Source organism: Cuculus canorus, chromosome 29, assembly GCF_017976375.1.
Source record: "Cuculus canorus isolate bCucCan1 chromosome 29, bCucCan1.pri, whole genome shotgun sequence".
Classification (NCBI taxonomy): Eukaryota; Metazoa; Chordata; class Aves; order Cuculiformes; family Cuculidae; genus Cuculus; species Cuculus canorus.
Window position 1 is genome coordinate 900,391 of NC_071429.1, and position 13,609 is coordinate 913,999.

Consider the following 13,609-nt stretch of genomic DNA (forward strand, 5'->3'; position numbering starts at 1 on the left):
AAGATGGGGGATTTGAGAAGGAAAGGGCCTGATGCTGTGTTTTCCTAGAATCCTGGAATGGTTTGGGTTGGGAGGGACCTCAAAGCCCATCCAGTTCCAACTGCCATGGGCAGAGACACCTCCCACTGGATCAGGGGCTCCGAGACCCATCCAACTTGGCCTTGAACACCTCCAGGGATGGGACAACGATCACATCTTTGGGCAACCAGTGTCGGTTCCTCCCCGCCCTCACAATATTGGGAAGGTACACTCTTCTCTCGCTTTCTTCTAAACTCATCCTGCTCTTCGGAGAGGGTTTCAGGGGCGTGGGGTTATTTTCTTGTTGTTACTACCTGGGCTGGTTCTCACTGATTTCTTTAAACAAAGGCCTGACTGCTCTTTTGTTCCGCCTCCAGAATCCCAGATTGTGTGAGAGTTCCCAAGTGAGCCGCACATCCCCCGAGCAGTTAAATATCCTGGTTTACACCACATTTCCAGACTTCCCTGTGGCCACACTCATGTCTGGATGGAATAAAGGTATGCAAAAGTGACAACGTCTCAAATATCCTTGGTTAAAACTCCACTTCTTGCAAGCAACCAACCCCACCCGTTTGGAAACTCATGTTTGAGAAAATACTTGTGCTTTTATGCCATCAGGGAGGGAAATAAAACCCATGAAGTTAAGCATGAATTATGCGTGGCATTTATTGAAGGTACAGCTGAAAGCCTGGAGTAAGCGAAGGGTAATCAACTGTTCACTTACAAATGAAAAGCATTAAATCCGTCTACTTAGTACACACACAGGAAAACCAACGCATGCATTGAACTACAGAGATATAAGGTGCTCGTCGGTGTGTAATTAAACTCTGCCCTGCCAAAGCTGGTGTAGCAACTTGGACCAATTTACATAAGCATTACCAACCCTCTCGTAAACAGGAAAAATTGGATTTTCTGGTGTCGTTAATGACGGTAAATAATAGCTGCAGCTCCATCTCAGACTATTAAAATGTGGCCTCTCTTTCTGAAGTTGGGATGACCAAATTATTCATCCTTTTGCATTAGGGAAGGAAAATCCCTCCCAAAAAGGGGGTTTAGCAGAGAAGTCTGAAGAGCTGAGACAATGTGTGAAGGCGGGGGTGAAGTCTCTGAAATGAAAATCTCCCCTGGCTGAGACCACAGTGGGGACTTTCCTCTAGCGGGGACATGCAAGAGAAGGTGGGTTTTGATCATGCAAAGAGTCTTTGGCAGAGCATCAGCCTGGTAGTGTGGGCACGGGCAGCGCATGGTTGTGAGATCCCTGTAGCTGTCAAAAGGGAGGGGAATACTGTTTTATTGCAGAAATGCTGATTAGTTTCAAATATGTTGTGGTGTTGTTGCCCTCTGGTCTCTACCGGGTTGTTCTGACCACGCGCACAGCTGTGCTGTACCTGTTCCCAGTGGCGCAGACCCCTGGCCCGGGGATGATGACGGCTCCCGGGCTGCACTGCTCCACGCCAGCGCACACGACGTTCCCCAAGTTGCCCACGCCGGTGGTGCACTGCACACCATCCACACCGGAGATGACTTCTCGCCCCACGCAGCTGACGGCGCTCCTGGCCCCAAATCCAGCCCCCACCCTGGGAAGGCAATCTACGCTCCGGGTGCTAAAGCCGGCGCCGCCGACCCCAAAGGATGAGACCACCCCTAACCCTGCACCGGCCCCTCCTGTCTTGACAGCACATTTGCCTCCGATTCCAGATAGGGATCGGCATTCTCCAACGGTGCCACCGCCGCTGACAACAGCTGTGGGGGAAAAACAGGCTCAGTCACTCCCAGAGCAGCTAAAATCCAGCCTATAAGGAAACTTATAAGCTTGAAAGACTTGTGGGGAAATCAAGGGCATTAGTTATCTTACCTACGCTCACAGGGTTGCCGGTACATATCCTGTTAAGAGAAGAAACATATCAAGGATGTATTTAGGGAAATATCCCCCAAATACACAAGTAAATAGGTCATCAGGAACCCTGCGGGTACTTCAGCTTTTCTGTGCACCCAAGTCGGAGGTTCAGGTCCAAATTATCCACTGAAGCATTGGAGGGTTGGATCCCCAAAATCCCATAGACACGTTAATGGGTCATCCTATCCTCTTTTTGTACCGCGCTCAGGGGATCAGGGCATGCTCAGCACACTGAGATCCAGCTGCCCTGGGAAGATGAGGAAGGAACAGGGATAACACTCCCCTCTGCACGGAGGGAGAAATAAAAGGGATGATGTTCCCTTTTGCATCCACGGGGAGATGCCTTCACCCAGCACTTCTCACTGTTGGGATTTGCCAGCTCTCACTACCAGGTGCAGACAGGGATGCTCCTACCTGCTCTCTTCTCCTTCCAGCAGTGTCCTGTAAGTGGCAATCTCAATGTCCAGGGCCAGCTTGACATTCAGCAGTTCCTGGTAGTCTCTCAGCAAGCATGCCATCTTGTCCTTGGCTTGCTGCAGTGCAGTCTGAAGGTCAATCAGCTTCTGCCGGGCATCTTTGAGGGCGCAGTCACCCCGCTGCTCAGCGTCGCAGATGGCTGTCTGCAGAGCTGCAATCTGGGGACAGCAATGGCCAAGAGAGTGCCCAGTGGTTATATTAAGAGATATCTCCACCGGTTTGCTATTGTATCCCCCCTTATTTCTCAGCTTGGAGCTGGCAGAGAGCTCGGATTTAGGCTGGACACATAATGGACAAGCTGTCTAGGATGAAGGGGAGTGGACCAGATGACTGCACCCCAGTAGGAAGCACAGAATTATAGAATATTTAGGGTTGGAAGGGATCTTAAAGATCATCTTGTTCCAACCCTCCTGCCATGGGCAGAGACGTCCCACTAAATCAGACTGTCACATCCCACTAAATCAAGAAATACGGGAAATACTCTGTGTTCTACCCATCCAACTGGGTTCTGCTCGTTAGCTAAATGAGAAAGAAATCTGCTTCTTTGCATATCTACAGCCTCAAGATGAGATACAAATACAGGTTTAAGCTGGGGTGGGGGAATTCTTTGGAGCTCAACTGGGTAGGAGATGGTGAGGACGAAGCCCTTTGCTGGAGAAGTCGCCCACCCCACTGCCCATGCAGCATTCAACCCTTTGTCCTACCTGTTTCTTGACATTATCCGACTCGCACTGCAGCTTCTGGATCATCCGGTTCAGCTCAGCTATCTCGCTCTGGTTGTTTCTCAGGTCATCACAGAACTTGCCCCTGCTGCTGTGGAGCTCCTCCAGCTGTTGCAATTGGAAGAGGATGATTTAATGCACCCAAATCACCCCTTCCAGGAATGATGGCAACCCCACAGAGCCACCGTGATGTTGGTGCTCCCAGGGAAGCACCTAAACATGACCTCAGCCCAGACAAGGTGACAGTCCTGGGTATGTCCTGAGCATTTGCTCTTTGGGAAGGGGATGGTGTTCCTGATGGGTACCCACAGAGGAGACCCCTCTGAAGAAACACTGTGATCTGCTGCGCTTTGATTTTACAGAAAATCCTTAAAACACAGATTTAAGGGTTGTGTGGAGTTGGTTTTTTTTTGCATGGCTTGCTTTCACAACTTACAACATGCACAGCTGTTGGGTAGGTTTGAGTTGCATCATGGAGGACAGAAATGGTCCTCAGGGTTTTGTTGGCCAGGGGATTGATTTCATTGCCATCTGTGCTGGTGTGAACACTCACTCTGGTTTGGTAGAAAGCCTCTACTTCAGCTTTGCTCTTCTGGGCAATCTCTTCATAGCAGCACTCAACACTTTTGATGATGCCTTCCATGTCCAGGTCCCGGCTGTTGTCCATTTGCACGATGACAGAGGTGTCGCACAGCTGGCAATCCAGCTGAGCTCTCTCCTGCAAGATCCATCACACATCAGTCCCCTTCCCTCAACCAGCCCAAGCCAGGGTCACAGGCAAAAGGGGATCTGGTGGGAAGGTAGAGGTTCTCCATGCCCAACTAGGGCACGGCATTCTCTGCATGGTTTCCAGCAAGAACTGACAGCAGAGACCTATTGAGGAGGCAGAGTATGGGATTGCTGCATGCAATTCCCTAAGGAAGGGTGGGGAATCCTGGCGGGGCAACTCATTTTGTGGCAACTTGGTGTTCTGGGCTGCATCAGCAGTTTTCTGGACTATGAATCCCACAGGGATGAGTGCTTTGGGCCCCATTACCTGCAGACTGCTGGGAGGTGTTGGGCTGGAAAAGGTACAAATACTCAGTGTCCCTCGCGTGTTTTGTTAAAAGATTGCTATATTTTAGACAAAAGCTTTACTTTCACCAAAATATTTTGACTAATGTGGCTTTAAAAAATGAAGTCTGAAAAATATTGGGGTTTTCAAGAGTGAGATGGTTTGGATAAGAATTTGAGGGTTTATTTTCATGGAAAATATTCTTCCCTTTGTGGCCAGCAATATGGGAGAAAACCAAGAACGCCCTTTGCCTTCCCACGGGGCTGTTATCAAACACATATAAAGAAACTGAGTTTTTTTGGATTGCAACCTCATGATTTTCAGCAAAACCACTTTCTCCCACATTTAGTTTTGGTGTGAGAGTTCTGGGGGGCAGCAGGTGACACCTGGACCTTGGGGCAGCAGACAGGGAGCTCTTACCTCGGCGTAGATGCACTTCAGGAACTCCAGCTGCTGCCGCAAGAGTCCCACTCTCACCTCCAGCTCCTCCTTGGTCAGGTAGAGACAGTCCACATCCTGTAGACACACCAAATATTCATTGAAAAGAGGCAAAGGAAGGAAGACTGTGGCAAAGCCCACGTTTTCTGCTAGATTTGGAGGAAACCTGACCGTTACCAGCCCTTAGGTCTGTCTAGGTTTGCGTTGTATGTGCTAACAATCCGATGGGGGCTCTCCAAATTCCTTGAGTTACCTCTGTTTGGGGGCTACCTGGTGAGGTCTCAGGCAGTGTCGTGGTGCCAGGACTCCACGTTTCTCTCCCTGGCCTCACGCCCAGGTCTTGCCCGCACGCTTGCCACTCTCACCCGGTCTCGCCGGCATTGTCCCTAGCGTGACTCACCTTCTTGAGCACCACAAACTCATTCTCTGCAGCTGTTCGCTTGTTGATCTCATCTTCATATCTGCAGGAGAAAAGGAGATGGGTGGGATGCTGAGGATCCCACCCCCACCACCCAAGCAACCGGTGCAGAACATGGGAAAAATGATTAAAACCGGGGCCTCTCCCTACTTGCTTTGCAGGTCCCTTTTGATTTTTGCTTTGTTGCTATTTCATTCCTCTCCCCTGGGCTTTGTTCAGCAGTTTGAAGTATCCCACACCGGCACCTGTGTGGCTGGAGTGAGATGGCAGTAAATCAGGTCAAACCACTAGACATGCAAAACTGTGCAGCTCAGCCGAAGGCTTGGATTGCGTCTTCTCACCCTGCTCCTTCATGTCATGTTTTTCTGAAGCATCCAGGACTCCGCTCTGAGTGTTTATGGGGAGACTGTGGCCAAAATGCCCCAAGGAAGGTCAGGAGCTTTGAGCAACCTCTGAAACTCCCAGATGCAATGGGACGGAAAGTTGGTGTGCAATAAGTAATTGGAACCTAGAACTTTCACAAGTCCAGTCTGACCTCCTTGGTGGTGGCTCAGCAAGAAAAAAACATCTGAAATGCCTGACTGCAAGATATTTGGAGAAAGGTCTACTCTTTTCTCCTGTGCTGTACACCACCGACCACCAAGTGTCCTGGCTCATGGCTTAGCAGAACACAAAGGGAGCAATTAAGGAATATCTGAATCTTAGTTTAAAAAAGAAATCCCACATTCCCTCTGGGAAGAGATAATGAACCCCAGTGGAGATGATGTGGATAAAGCATGGGGTGGAGGCAAATAGGCTGAGGGTTTTGTGGGAATGGATGGAACTGGGGACCTGAAATTTGGGAGGGGCACAGGCACAGATGGTGTGGGAGATTTGATACGGCGAGCCACGGTGGTGCGCAGGAGCATCTGGGAGAGGAAAAGTGGTCCCCTGTTCCTCTCCCTAAGGAAATAATGTTCCTGAAGAGCTCTCCCAGTCCACCACCACCATCTGAGGTGCAGCAGTGGGACCGCAGCACAGGAAACTGGTTCTATGTTACTGTGCCTGGCTCTGCTCCCCTCCCTGTGACCCAGTTCTTAGACCCATCCGTGTAATTGCATTGTCTTCAGGCTCAGAAACACTGCTGAGTCCAGCAAACACCCTTCTCAGCAGCTTCTCTCCGCGTTCTACTTACTTGCACTTGAACTCTTGAACCAGGTCCCTGAGGCACCGCTCCTCGTTTTCCAGCCTCTCTCGCTCTCCCAGCACGCACTCCAGCTGCTTCCTCAGGTTGCAGATGAAGTTCTCGAAAACGGGCTCCAGGTTTCTCCTGGAAGCTGGGAGGACATACTGCTGCAGCAGCTCCCACTTGGTGGTCAGCACCTTGTTCTGCTGCTCCAGGAGCCGGACCTGGAGAAGCAAGAGATGCAAGAGTTATACAACCCTATGTTGTCCCAGTTGAGTTTCTCCACTTCCAAAAGGAAAAAGTAGACATAAAATCTGAACTGCAAATAGTTAAGAGTTGATTTCTCAGCAGCCTGAGTGAGAAGAGCATCTTCTCTGAGCTAAACCTGGTCCCACCCAGGGCTCGTAACGCAGAACAACGCTGGGGCATTCGCCCTGTGTTAAGGCCAATCATCTGTTGGACCAAAGCACAGTTCAACCAAACACCATCTCTTCCCCTGCAACATCTCAGTGGTGGAGGATCCACTGCTTTCTCTGATGGGCTGATAACGATAATGAGCCTTTCATGACACCAAAAGCCCCATCCAGGATCTCATTTGACTCTATCTGATCTAAACCTTTCACTTCTAGATTAAAGAGCTCTCTGGTACTTGAGAATCTTTATAGATCATGAATAAGTTAATTTTCAAATGGGAGGAAGCCGAGTGGCAGCTCTTACATGGGTTTGGTTTTTCCAGCTGCAGAACAACTCACAAAGAAAATCAAGATCAGAGAGAGCAAAGGTTTCGCTGCTGTTTGAAAACCCATTTCCTATGAGCACCCTGATCCAGTGGGAGGTGTCCCTTGTCTATGGCAGAGGGTTGGAACTGAATGGGTTCAAAGCCTCTTCCAGCCCAAGATATTCCATGATTCTGTGATCTCTAAGCAGCAACGAGAACCCTTAGGCTTAGCTTAGATAACAGGGATAAACGGCATCTGTTTAGGAAACCAATGAATGAATTCATTCACAGAGTGGAGGGACAAAGAAGTTAAAATTGTTCATTTCATTTTAGCTCAATGTCTGTCTGTCTACAGCCCATGGATGAAGCCCACAAACTAGACACATGGTGTCTGTTTTTAAGGGCACCTCTATGAAGGGACAGGATTTGGACTCAATGATCTTTGTGGGTCCCTTTCAACTCAGGACATTCTATGATTCTGCGACTATTTTTAAATGCACTGTTCCTTTGGAGTTTATAGAGGTGTGAGAGCAACACCAGATTAGACATTGGTAAGAAAAATTCTCTTTTTCCCATTTTACATCTCCATGTGTCCATCCCTTCTCTCACAGGTTTTGATTTACTGTATCCCTGGAGCCACTCCTGACTTAGCTGTTCAGCAGGCTGGTGACCATCAAACCCTAAAATACTGGTGCGGTTGCCTTGGTGCAAGGCTTAGATCCAAAATCTCCGGGTTAGGACCTCCACAGGCTATCGGGGACCATTGGAAAATTGGTGCCAGCAGAATGAGCTACCAACGTTGTCTCGCTAGAGACAATCCATCCATCAGATCCTAGAGAAATGAGCCTAACAGTCTGCGCGGAGGGAAGGGAGGTCTCACCTTGTCAATGAAGCAGGCGAACTGGTTGTTGAGGTTCTTGATCTGCTCTTTCTCATGGGTCCGCACTTGGCACTCCTCAGGGTCAACCCCCACGCAGAGGGGCTTGAGGAGCTCTGGGTGGATGCTGACGCCCCGAATCCCTTCAGATCTACCTCCACCGATGCCGATGCCAATTCCTCCACCGTAGCCTCCAATAGCCACACCATCTCCAAGACCTCTGTAGCTGCCCAGGCCCCCGTAGTTTCCGCAGTTACCAAAGCTCACGACGGGGCCCACGCCAAAGCGACCTCCGCCGTAAGCCACACCGCAACGTCCTACGCTGGCACCACCGTAGACCCCGCTGCGGCAGCTCCCGCCGAAGGAAATCCTTTGCCCTCTCCCCAGGTCACAGACGCTCCGGCTGCTGAAGCCACCGATTCCACATCTCCGACCCACCGGCTGGCAGACGGAGGCTGAGCTGCTGTTGACCCTGCCAAGGGTGCAGACTGCGGATGCCGAGGAAAAGCCCCGTCTTCCCAGGAGAGAGTTGGAGGTGTAGCACTGTCGACTCATGGTGGCTGGGGGAGACGGGAGGTGAAGCAGTAACGGCAAAGCAGAAGATCAAAAGAGAAGCAGGGAGTGAAAGAAGGAGATCTCCTTTAGCTTCTCTGGGGCAGAGCCCTTCTCTTTATATACGTTGCAGGAGGTGCCTGAGATGCAAAAATTTAATTTATCCACTGGGTTTGGTCTGCCTGGCAGCAAGGAATGGCTTCCAACGTTTTAAACCCACAGCAAACACTTGTATCTCATATGAAATAATGTGGAAATTAAAATAAACTGCTTTGCTTGCAAGCTTCAGTTTCAGGACTTATATTTTACTTAATTAATCTGCTTCCTTATTGTGTAATTATAGTTTAGCAAAATAATTCAAGGAGTTTTTATTCATGGCTTGTTTACAGTTCGGTTTCACCACAGCGTTTAATTATGTTTCAGGACCTCCTGCAAAATGTTGCGGAGAAGCCGCCCCTTCCAGGGTCTCGAGCCAGCTCAGGGCTGGTTCTTGAGCAATGACCAGTGGCGAAAGGGGAGAAGGAAGGCGTATCTGGCAAAGCACCGCACTGACGGTGTCGGCAGCGTTCTTGTAAGCATTCGTTTCTTCCTCTTGTGGGTATGGCGACGGCTCTCGTAGGCGATTCGGTTGGAGCCGTGTTTGCCGGCTCACATGGATGGGGTTGGTGGTTTCCGTATTGATGGAGCACGAACCGCGTGAGAAGGTGCTGAGGACAAACTGGGACGTGGGGTGGATGCTCTGTTAAATTGCTCAGGCACCTGAAGTCGAGGCAGAGGTCAAGGTGGGCTTCACATGCCCCTTCGAGTGTGTGGAGCTGAAGATAAGGCATTTCTGGGAAATGCTTTGCTGCCGATAGTGATTTATTGCCAAATTCTGTGGCTAGGAAAGGCGATCGTTGTGTTTGGTATCAGGATGTGATGCGAGTGGCACACACGGCAAATTCACGCAGGCGATCGCTGCAAAGACCACTAAGAAGTGAAGTGAAGTGCTACAAAAAAGGTTGAGAAACGTTAGCAGGAGTGAACTTTTTCCTCCTATTCCCCTGACACACCTGTTTGACGTTAAATTCTTCTGGTAATATCCGTTAATGAGAAGCTCCTGTACCTGCTTAATTAAAATTCTGAAAAAAAGAGATTTTTGAATTTGCTTGGAAATAAATAAAGTTCTCTTTTTTTTTTTTGCCTTAACAAAGGAGTCTAATCACAGAATCACAACGGATGTCATATCTTGCCCTAAGAAGCTTTTGCGCCTTTGCCAGGGCAAACTTAACTGGTTCTGGGAGGATTCCTAGTTAATGCTATTGTAAATTAGAAATAGATTGTCTTGAACTAAAAATAACACGAAAGAACTGTGACTTAGAATACTTATGGAGCCTCTTCAGGTAAAGATTTTCCTGTTTTTTTTTCCTGAGGTCTCATAATGGGTCAATATGAACTATAAAATACAATCTATGTAATTCTAATCATGCAGTAGTTCCGTTGTCGCTGTATTGGTCTGAGTATATAAGGATGCACGTCTTGAGATGAGATGTACTCTCAATCGTGAGATTGAGGTGTCTGGAGAAAGCAGTCAAGATTTTGGGCTTTGCATCCTTCACGTCATTCTACCCAAGGTGATCTCGGAACCACTTGCAGGTGATTGAAAGGGGGAATTGTTTTGGAAGCGTATTTTATTTTGTGCTGAGTTGTTGGTGCGAGAATCGTGGAGGACAGTTGGGTACGTCTGAAGCCAAACCTGGAGCATCGCCTAGGAACAGGGCATCCGCGGGTGGGCTAAAGCATCGTTTGGCTTTTATATCGTTCCATACAACATGACTTTCTTACAGGTGGGCATCACCGTGGGCAAGATGAAAACCAGGGAGGAGCCAGGCTGTCAGATTACTGGCGCAAGCGGCTGTGGTCCTGCTTTCTGCACACCTGAGCCCTACATGCTGGCTTGATGAAGCTGCAGTGGGGCAGCGAGGAGGTCTTGGGGATGGTGACCTGAGATACTGGGACAACACCACTGCTCTGAGGTGTCCTGTGTAGCAGGAGAACGGAGACTCCAGTTCTTTTTCATGGCAAGAAGACATGGCCCTTTATCCTTGACAGCAGCAACTTGATGGTTTTTCCAGCTGTGAGAAACCTGGATCTGGTTTGGGTGAGGTTTCTTTTCCTCCATATCTCCATTTGTCTGCCCACGGCAGAGTGCATTGATCCACATGGGTGGTACGGGCACTTTTTGAAGTTGTAGACCCTCCAAGTCCTGTTTTTGTTGGAAAGTAGGAAAAATGGTACTCGTTGGACAACTATCTACATTCCTCCACCAGCTGAGAGCCCTGAGATCTCAGGTATGACACACTGTTAGGCTTTTTCTCCGTGGATGGAAAGCAACAAACCTGTGCTTTGACCTTTGGGTCCTCCTTGAAGCTCTAAGAAGTGGCTTCTTCTCGATGCCCAGCCTTGCACATCAGAGAGAGACGATTCAGGGCAGCACTTGTGGTTTCCATCTGCTGAGCTTTCACAAAGCCATCTCGCAGTCACGTGGTGGAAGCCCTGAGCACTGGTTACATTGACTTCAAAGGACTCCGTTGTGATTTGGTCTTCTGAAGAGAAGGATTGTCATCGTTTTTATTTCATTGGCCTCACACAAGAACAGCACTGGCTCGAGTCAGATGCGAAAACCTTCTTCATAGAGACCTTCTTCGTGTCTTCATGCTCTTCCTTGGTTTACTGGAGGTCAGCTAGAGTTTGAAGAGCTGCAGGAAGGGAATAACCTTCCTGCTTACAAGGGAGGGATGAAGCTTGTTTTCAAGCTGACAGGATTCAGCAGAGCTTTAAAGCAGCAGCTTACACCCAGATTTACCAGGGAAACCCCTGAGGTCCTTGGCCCTAAATATGCCTTGAACTGTGGTGGCTTCCATGAGACTTATGCCTTTGAGATTTACATGCACCCGGATTCATCAGGGACAAATTAATTCTGCTTAAGCACCTGACTAGATCGGGACCTGCTAAGCCATCTCTGCAGACAGAGAGAGCCCAAGGGTTTTTCCAACCTCCTGTTTTGATTCCAGCTGGAAAAACCCAGCCATCCAAGTCTCCTTTGTCCCAGTATGAAAACCACTTTTTAAAACCCTCTCTTGAGAAAATGGGGCTGACAGGGCTTGGCCACACTGGTGCTCAGTCTCCCTCCCTGCAGGCTGGGCAGTTTTTTTGGAAGGGACCATGAAGTCACCATTAAAACGGCTGATGAGGCCCCTGGGACATCTCTCTCTTTGGTTTCACGTGTCCGGCCTTCCGAAAGTGGCTGTTCCCTCTCTCTTAACCGCAGTTTGATTCTGCTCCCACATCAAAGCAGATGGTGGATTTGTGGGGACTGGGGTAGAGATGATGGTATGGGCTTCTTCCACTGCCACCGGGCACCTTGGCTTTCTGCCAGTAACTTTGCTCCACAGTAGCTCTTCACCCTCAGCCTGGTTTGTCCTTGACCGTTTATGCTGCTTCAGGGCAAAAAGATGGACAAGAAAATTCCTGAGGTTCCTTCTGGGCTGTTCCGGGAGCATTGGTGGTCACTGCCCTTATGCACCACTTGTATTTGCAGTGCTGCCAAGTGAGACCTTGCCAAAACCTTTAACCTCCTTCTGTGGTCTTTCTGCTTGATGTTAATAAACTGTGGGTGACCAGTGTTGGTCAGGTCACCAGTGCTGATGAGATGTTGGGGTATCCTGGCAGTAAACAAGGCGGAAGAGAATATCTCTCATTAAGGCGATGTCTCACGCAAGGTTCATGGAGAGCCACCTCCTAGCCAGAGCCGGATGCCTGCCCTGCCGGTGTCCCCTGTGATGCACTGGCCACGTTTGGTGCCCCGACAGCAAATCCAGGAGCTTCATTCAGGGCAATTTTGTCATATTCTGGGCAGTCCTTTATCCATGTGATGGAAAACCCGGGCACTGGAGGCACATCTGCGTGCATCTTTCAGACAGAGCTCCTGCGACTCCAGAGTGTTCAACTGCAGGAATTAAGATGTCAGCAGCCGCACAAGGAAGCCTGTTTGGATTTTTAATATCTCCTGTTTGGTGATGTTACCAGGTGACCTAAGCCGAGAAATTCTCCTTCCCAGCTCTTATTTACCGTCTTATTTTGCAAGCGACAAATAGGTTTCATACCAAACACCACGGGTATCCACTCCTTCCTTTGTAACGTTCCTCTTTTGCATAGGAATTTGTAAGGCTCGTTTGCATCATCCATTCAACGGGGCCGATGGACTATTAGGGCTCTGCGTAATAGGGTAGAATTGGTGTGGCAGGGTCATGATGAAAGCTCACAAGCCAGGACTAAGCACTGGGAACTGCTACGGTGGAAGGAGAGCAACTGTGTGGCGTGAGGTTTGCAGTCCTTGTAAGAAGCAGCCATGAGAATCAGATTGGATTCTGAGGCTGGAAATGCTGCTGTGCTCTTCCCCGGGACCGTTGTCTCTTCTATTCGATGATACAGATTTGTTTTAAACCAGAAAGCATGTTCCTTCATGCACTGAGCCAAGCAGGGACTGCAGAGATGCCCTCCAGCAGCCGAGTGAAAGGGGAGAGTGTGGGAAGAGGGAAATTCAGCCACTGAATTTCAACTAGTTCCCAACAATAGGACTGTAAATCCACGTCTGTGTATGCACAGGAGAATATATAATATTGACCATAGAAAGCAGCTGTTCAGTGCATGCGGTTAATGTAATAGAGTTAACTTTGCAACCTTATAAACAGGTTTCTTAAAGAAAAAAGTGAAGTAGAGACGCAGCTTATTGGCAGCAGAGCAGAGAACACGGAACTTTTATCAGCAATGAGATCTCTGTGTTGAATTTATAGGCATCACTCTGTAGAGAGGAACGAGGAGAAACGTTCAGGAGAGAGCAAACGCTGTCACCGGCCTTGTGGAAATGACTTGGCAGGTGAGACAGCATGAAAGAATAAAAACACTTCTAGTGTGGGAGTCCTCTTACTCGATTACACCTTCCAGAAACCAGTCACTAAGCTGAAGCTCCAAGAATAATCAGCGGGAGAGCTTGGTACCATCAAGAAAGCGATTGTTTTCTAAAGTCACCAGAGCAGGAGAGCCTGGAAACAAGGAGTCATGCTTTGTGTGTGATCCGAAAGCAGAGGTTGTATCCATCCATGACTACCAGGCTCAGCAGAATAAAAGGACAAATGCGAAACAGGAGCAATAACAATGCTGTGTTTATGAGCACCCATTCATTAAGCTTTTCAGATGGGCACTCGGATTAAGGAGATCACAGAAGGCAGAGC

General features: G+C 48.9%; 1 protein-coding gene across 1 annotated transcript; it reads right to left on the minus strand.

The window, feature by feature from the left end:
* Window positions 1-666: 666 nt before the first annotated feature.
* LOC104055124 (keratin, type II cytoskeletal cochleal-like) lies at window positions 667-8,438 on the minus strand. The gene is made up of 9 exons (XM_054051398.1): window positions 7,788-8,438; window positions 6,199-6,413; window positions 5,007-5,067; window positions 4,589-4,684; window positions 3,668-3,832; window positions 3,097-3,222; window positions 2,330-2,550; window positions 1,874-1,902; window positions 667-1,761 (listed from the first exon to the last, which is right to left on the minus strand). Exons 1-9 carry the CDS (start codon window positions 8,337-8,339, stop codon window positions 1,367-1,369), a joined length of 1,860 nt encoding a protein of 619 aa, XP_053907373.1. The 5' UTR covers window positions 8,340-8,438; the 3' UTR covers window positions 667-1,366.
* Window positions 8,439-13,609: the final 5,171 nt, after the last annotated feature.

What these genes read in the sequence shown, in the direction of transcription:
- LOC104055124 (XM_054051398.1), bottom strand. Translation starts at nt 8,339, where the DNA reads ATGAGTCGACAGTGCTACACCTCCAACTCTCTCCTGGGAAGACGGGGC. An exon ending in TCGCCTGCTTCATTGACAAG is followed by an intron (nt 6,414 to 7,787) that starts GTGAGACCTCCC and finishes TTGCTTCTCCAG; the next exon opens with GTCCGGCTCCTGGAGCAGCA. An exon ending in CGGCAACCCTGTGAGCGTAG is followed by an intron (nt 1,762 to 1,873) that starts GTAAGATAACTA and finishes TTTCCCCCACAG; the next exon opens with CTGTTGTCAGCGGCGGTGGC.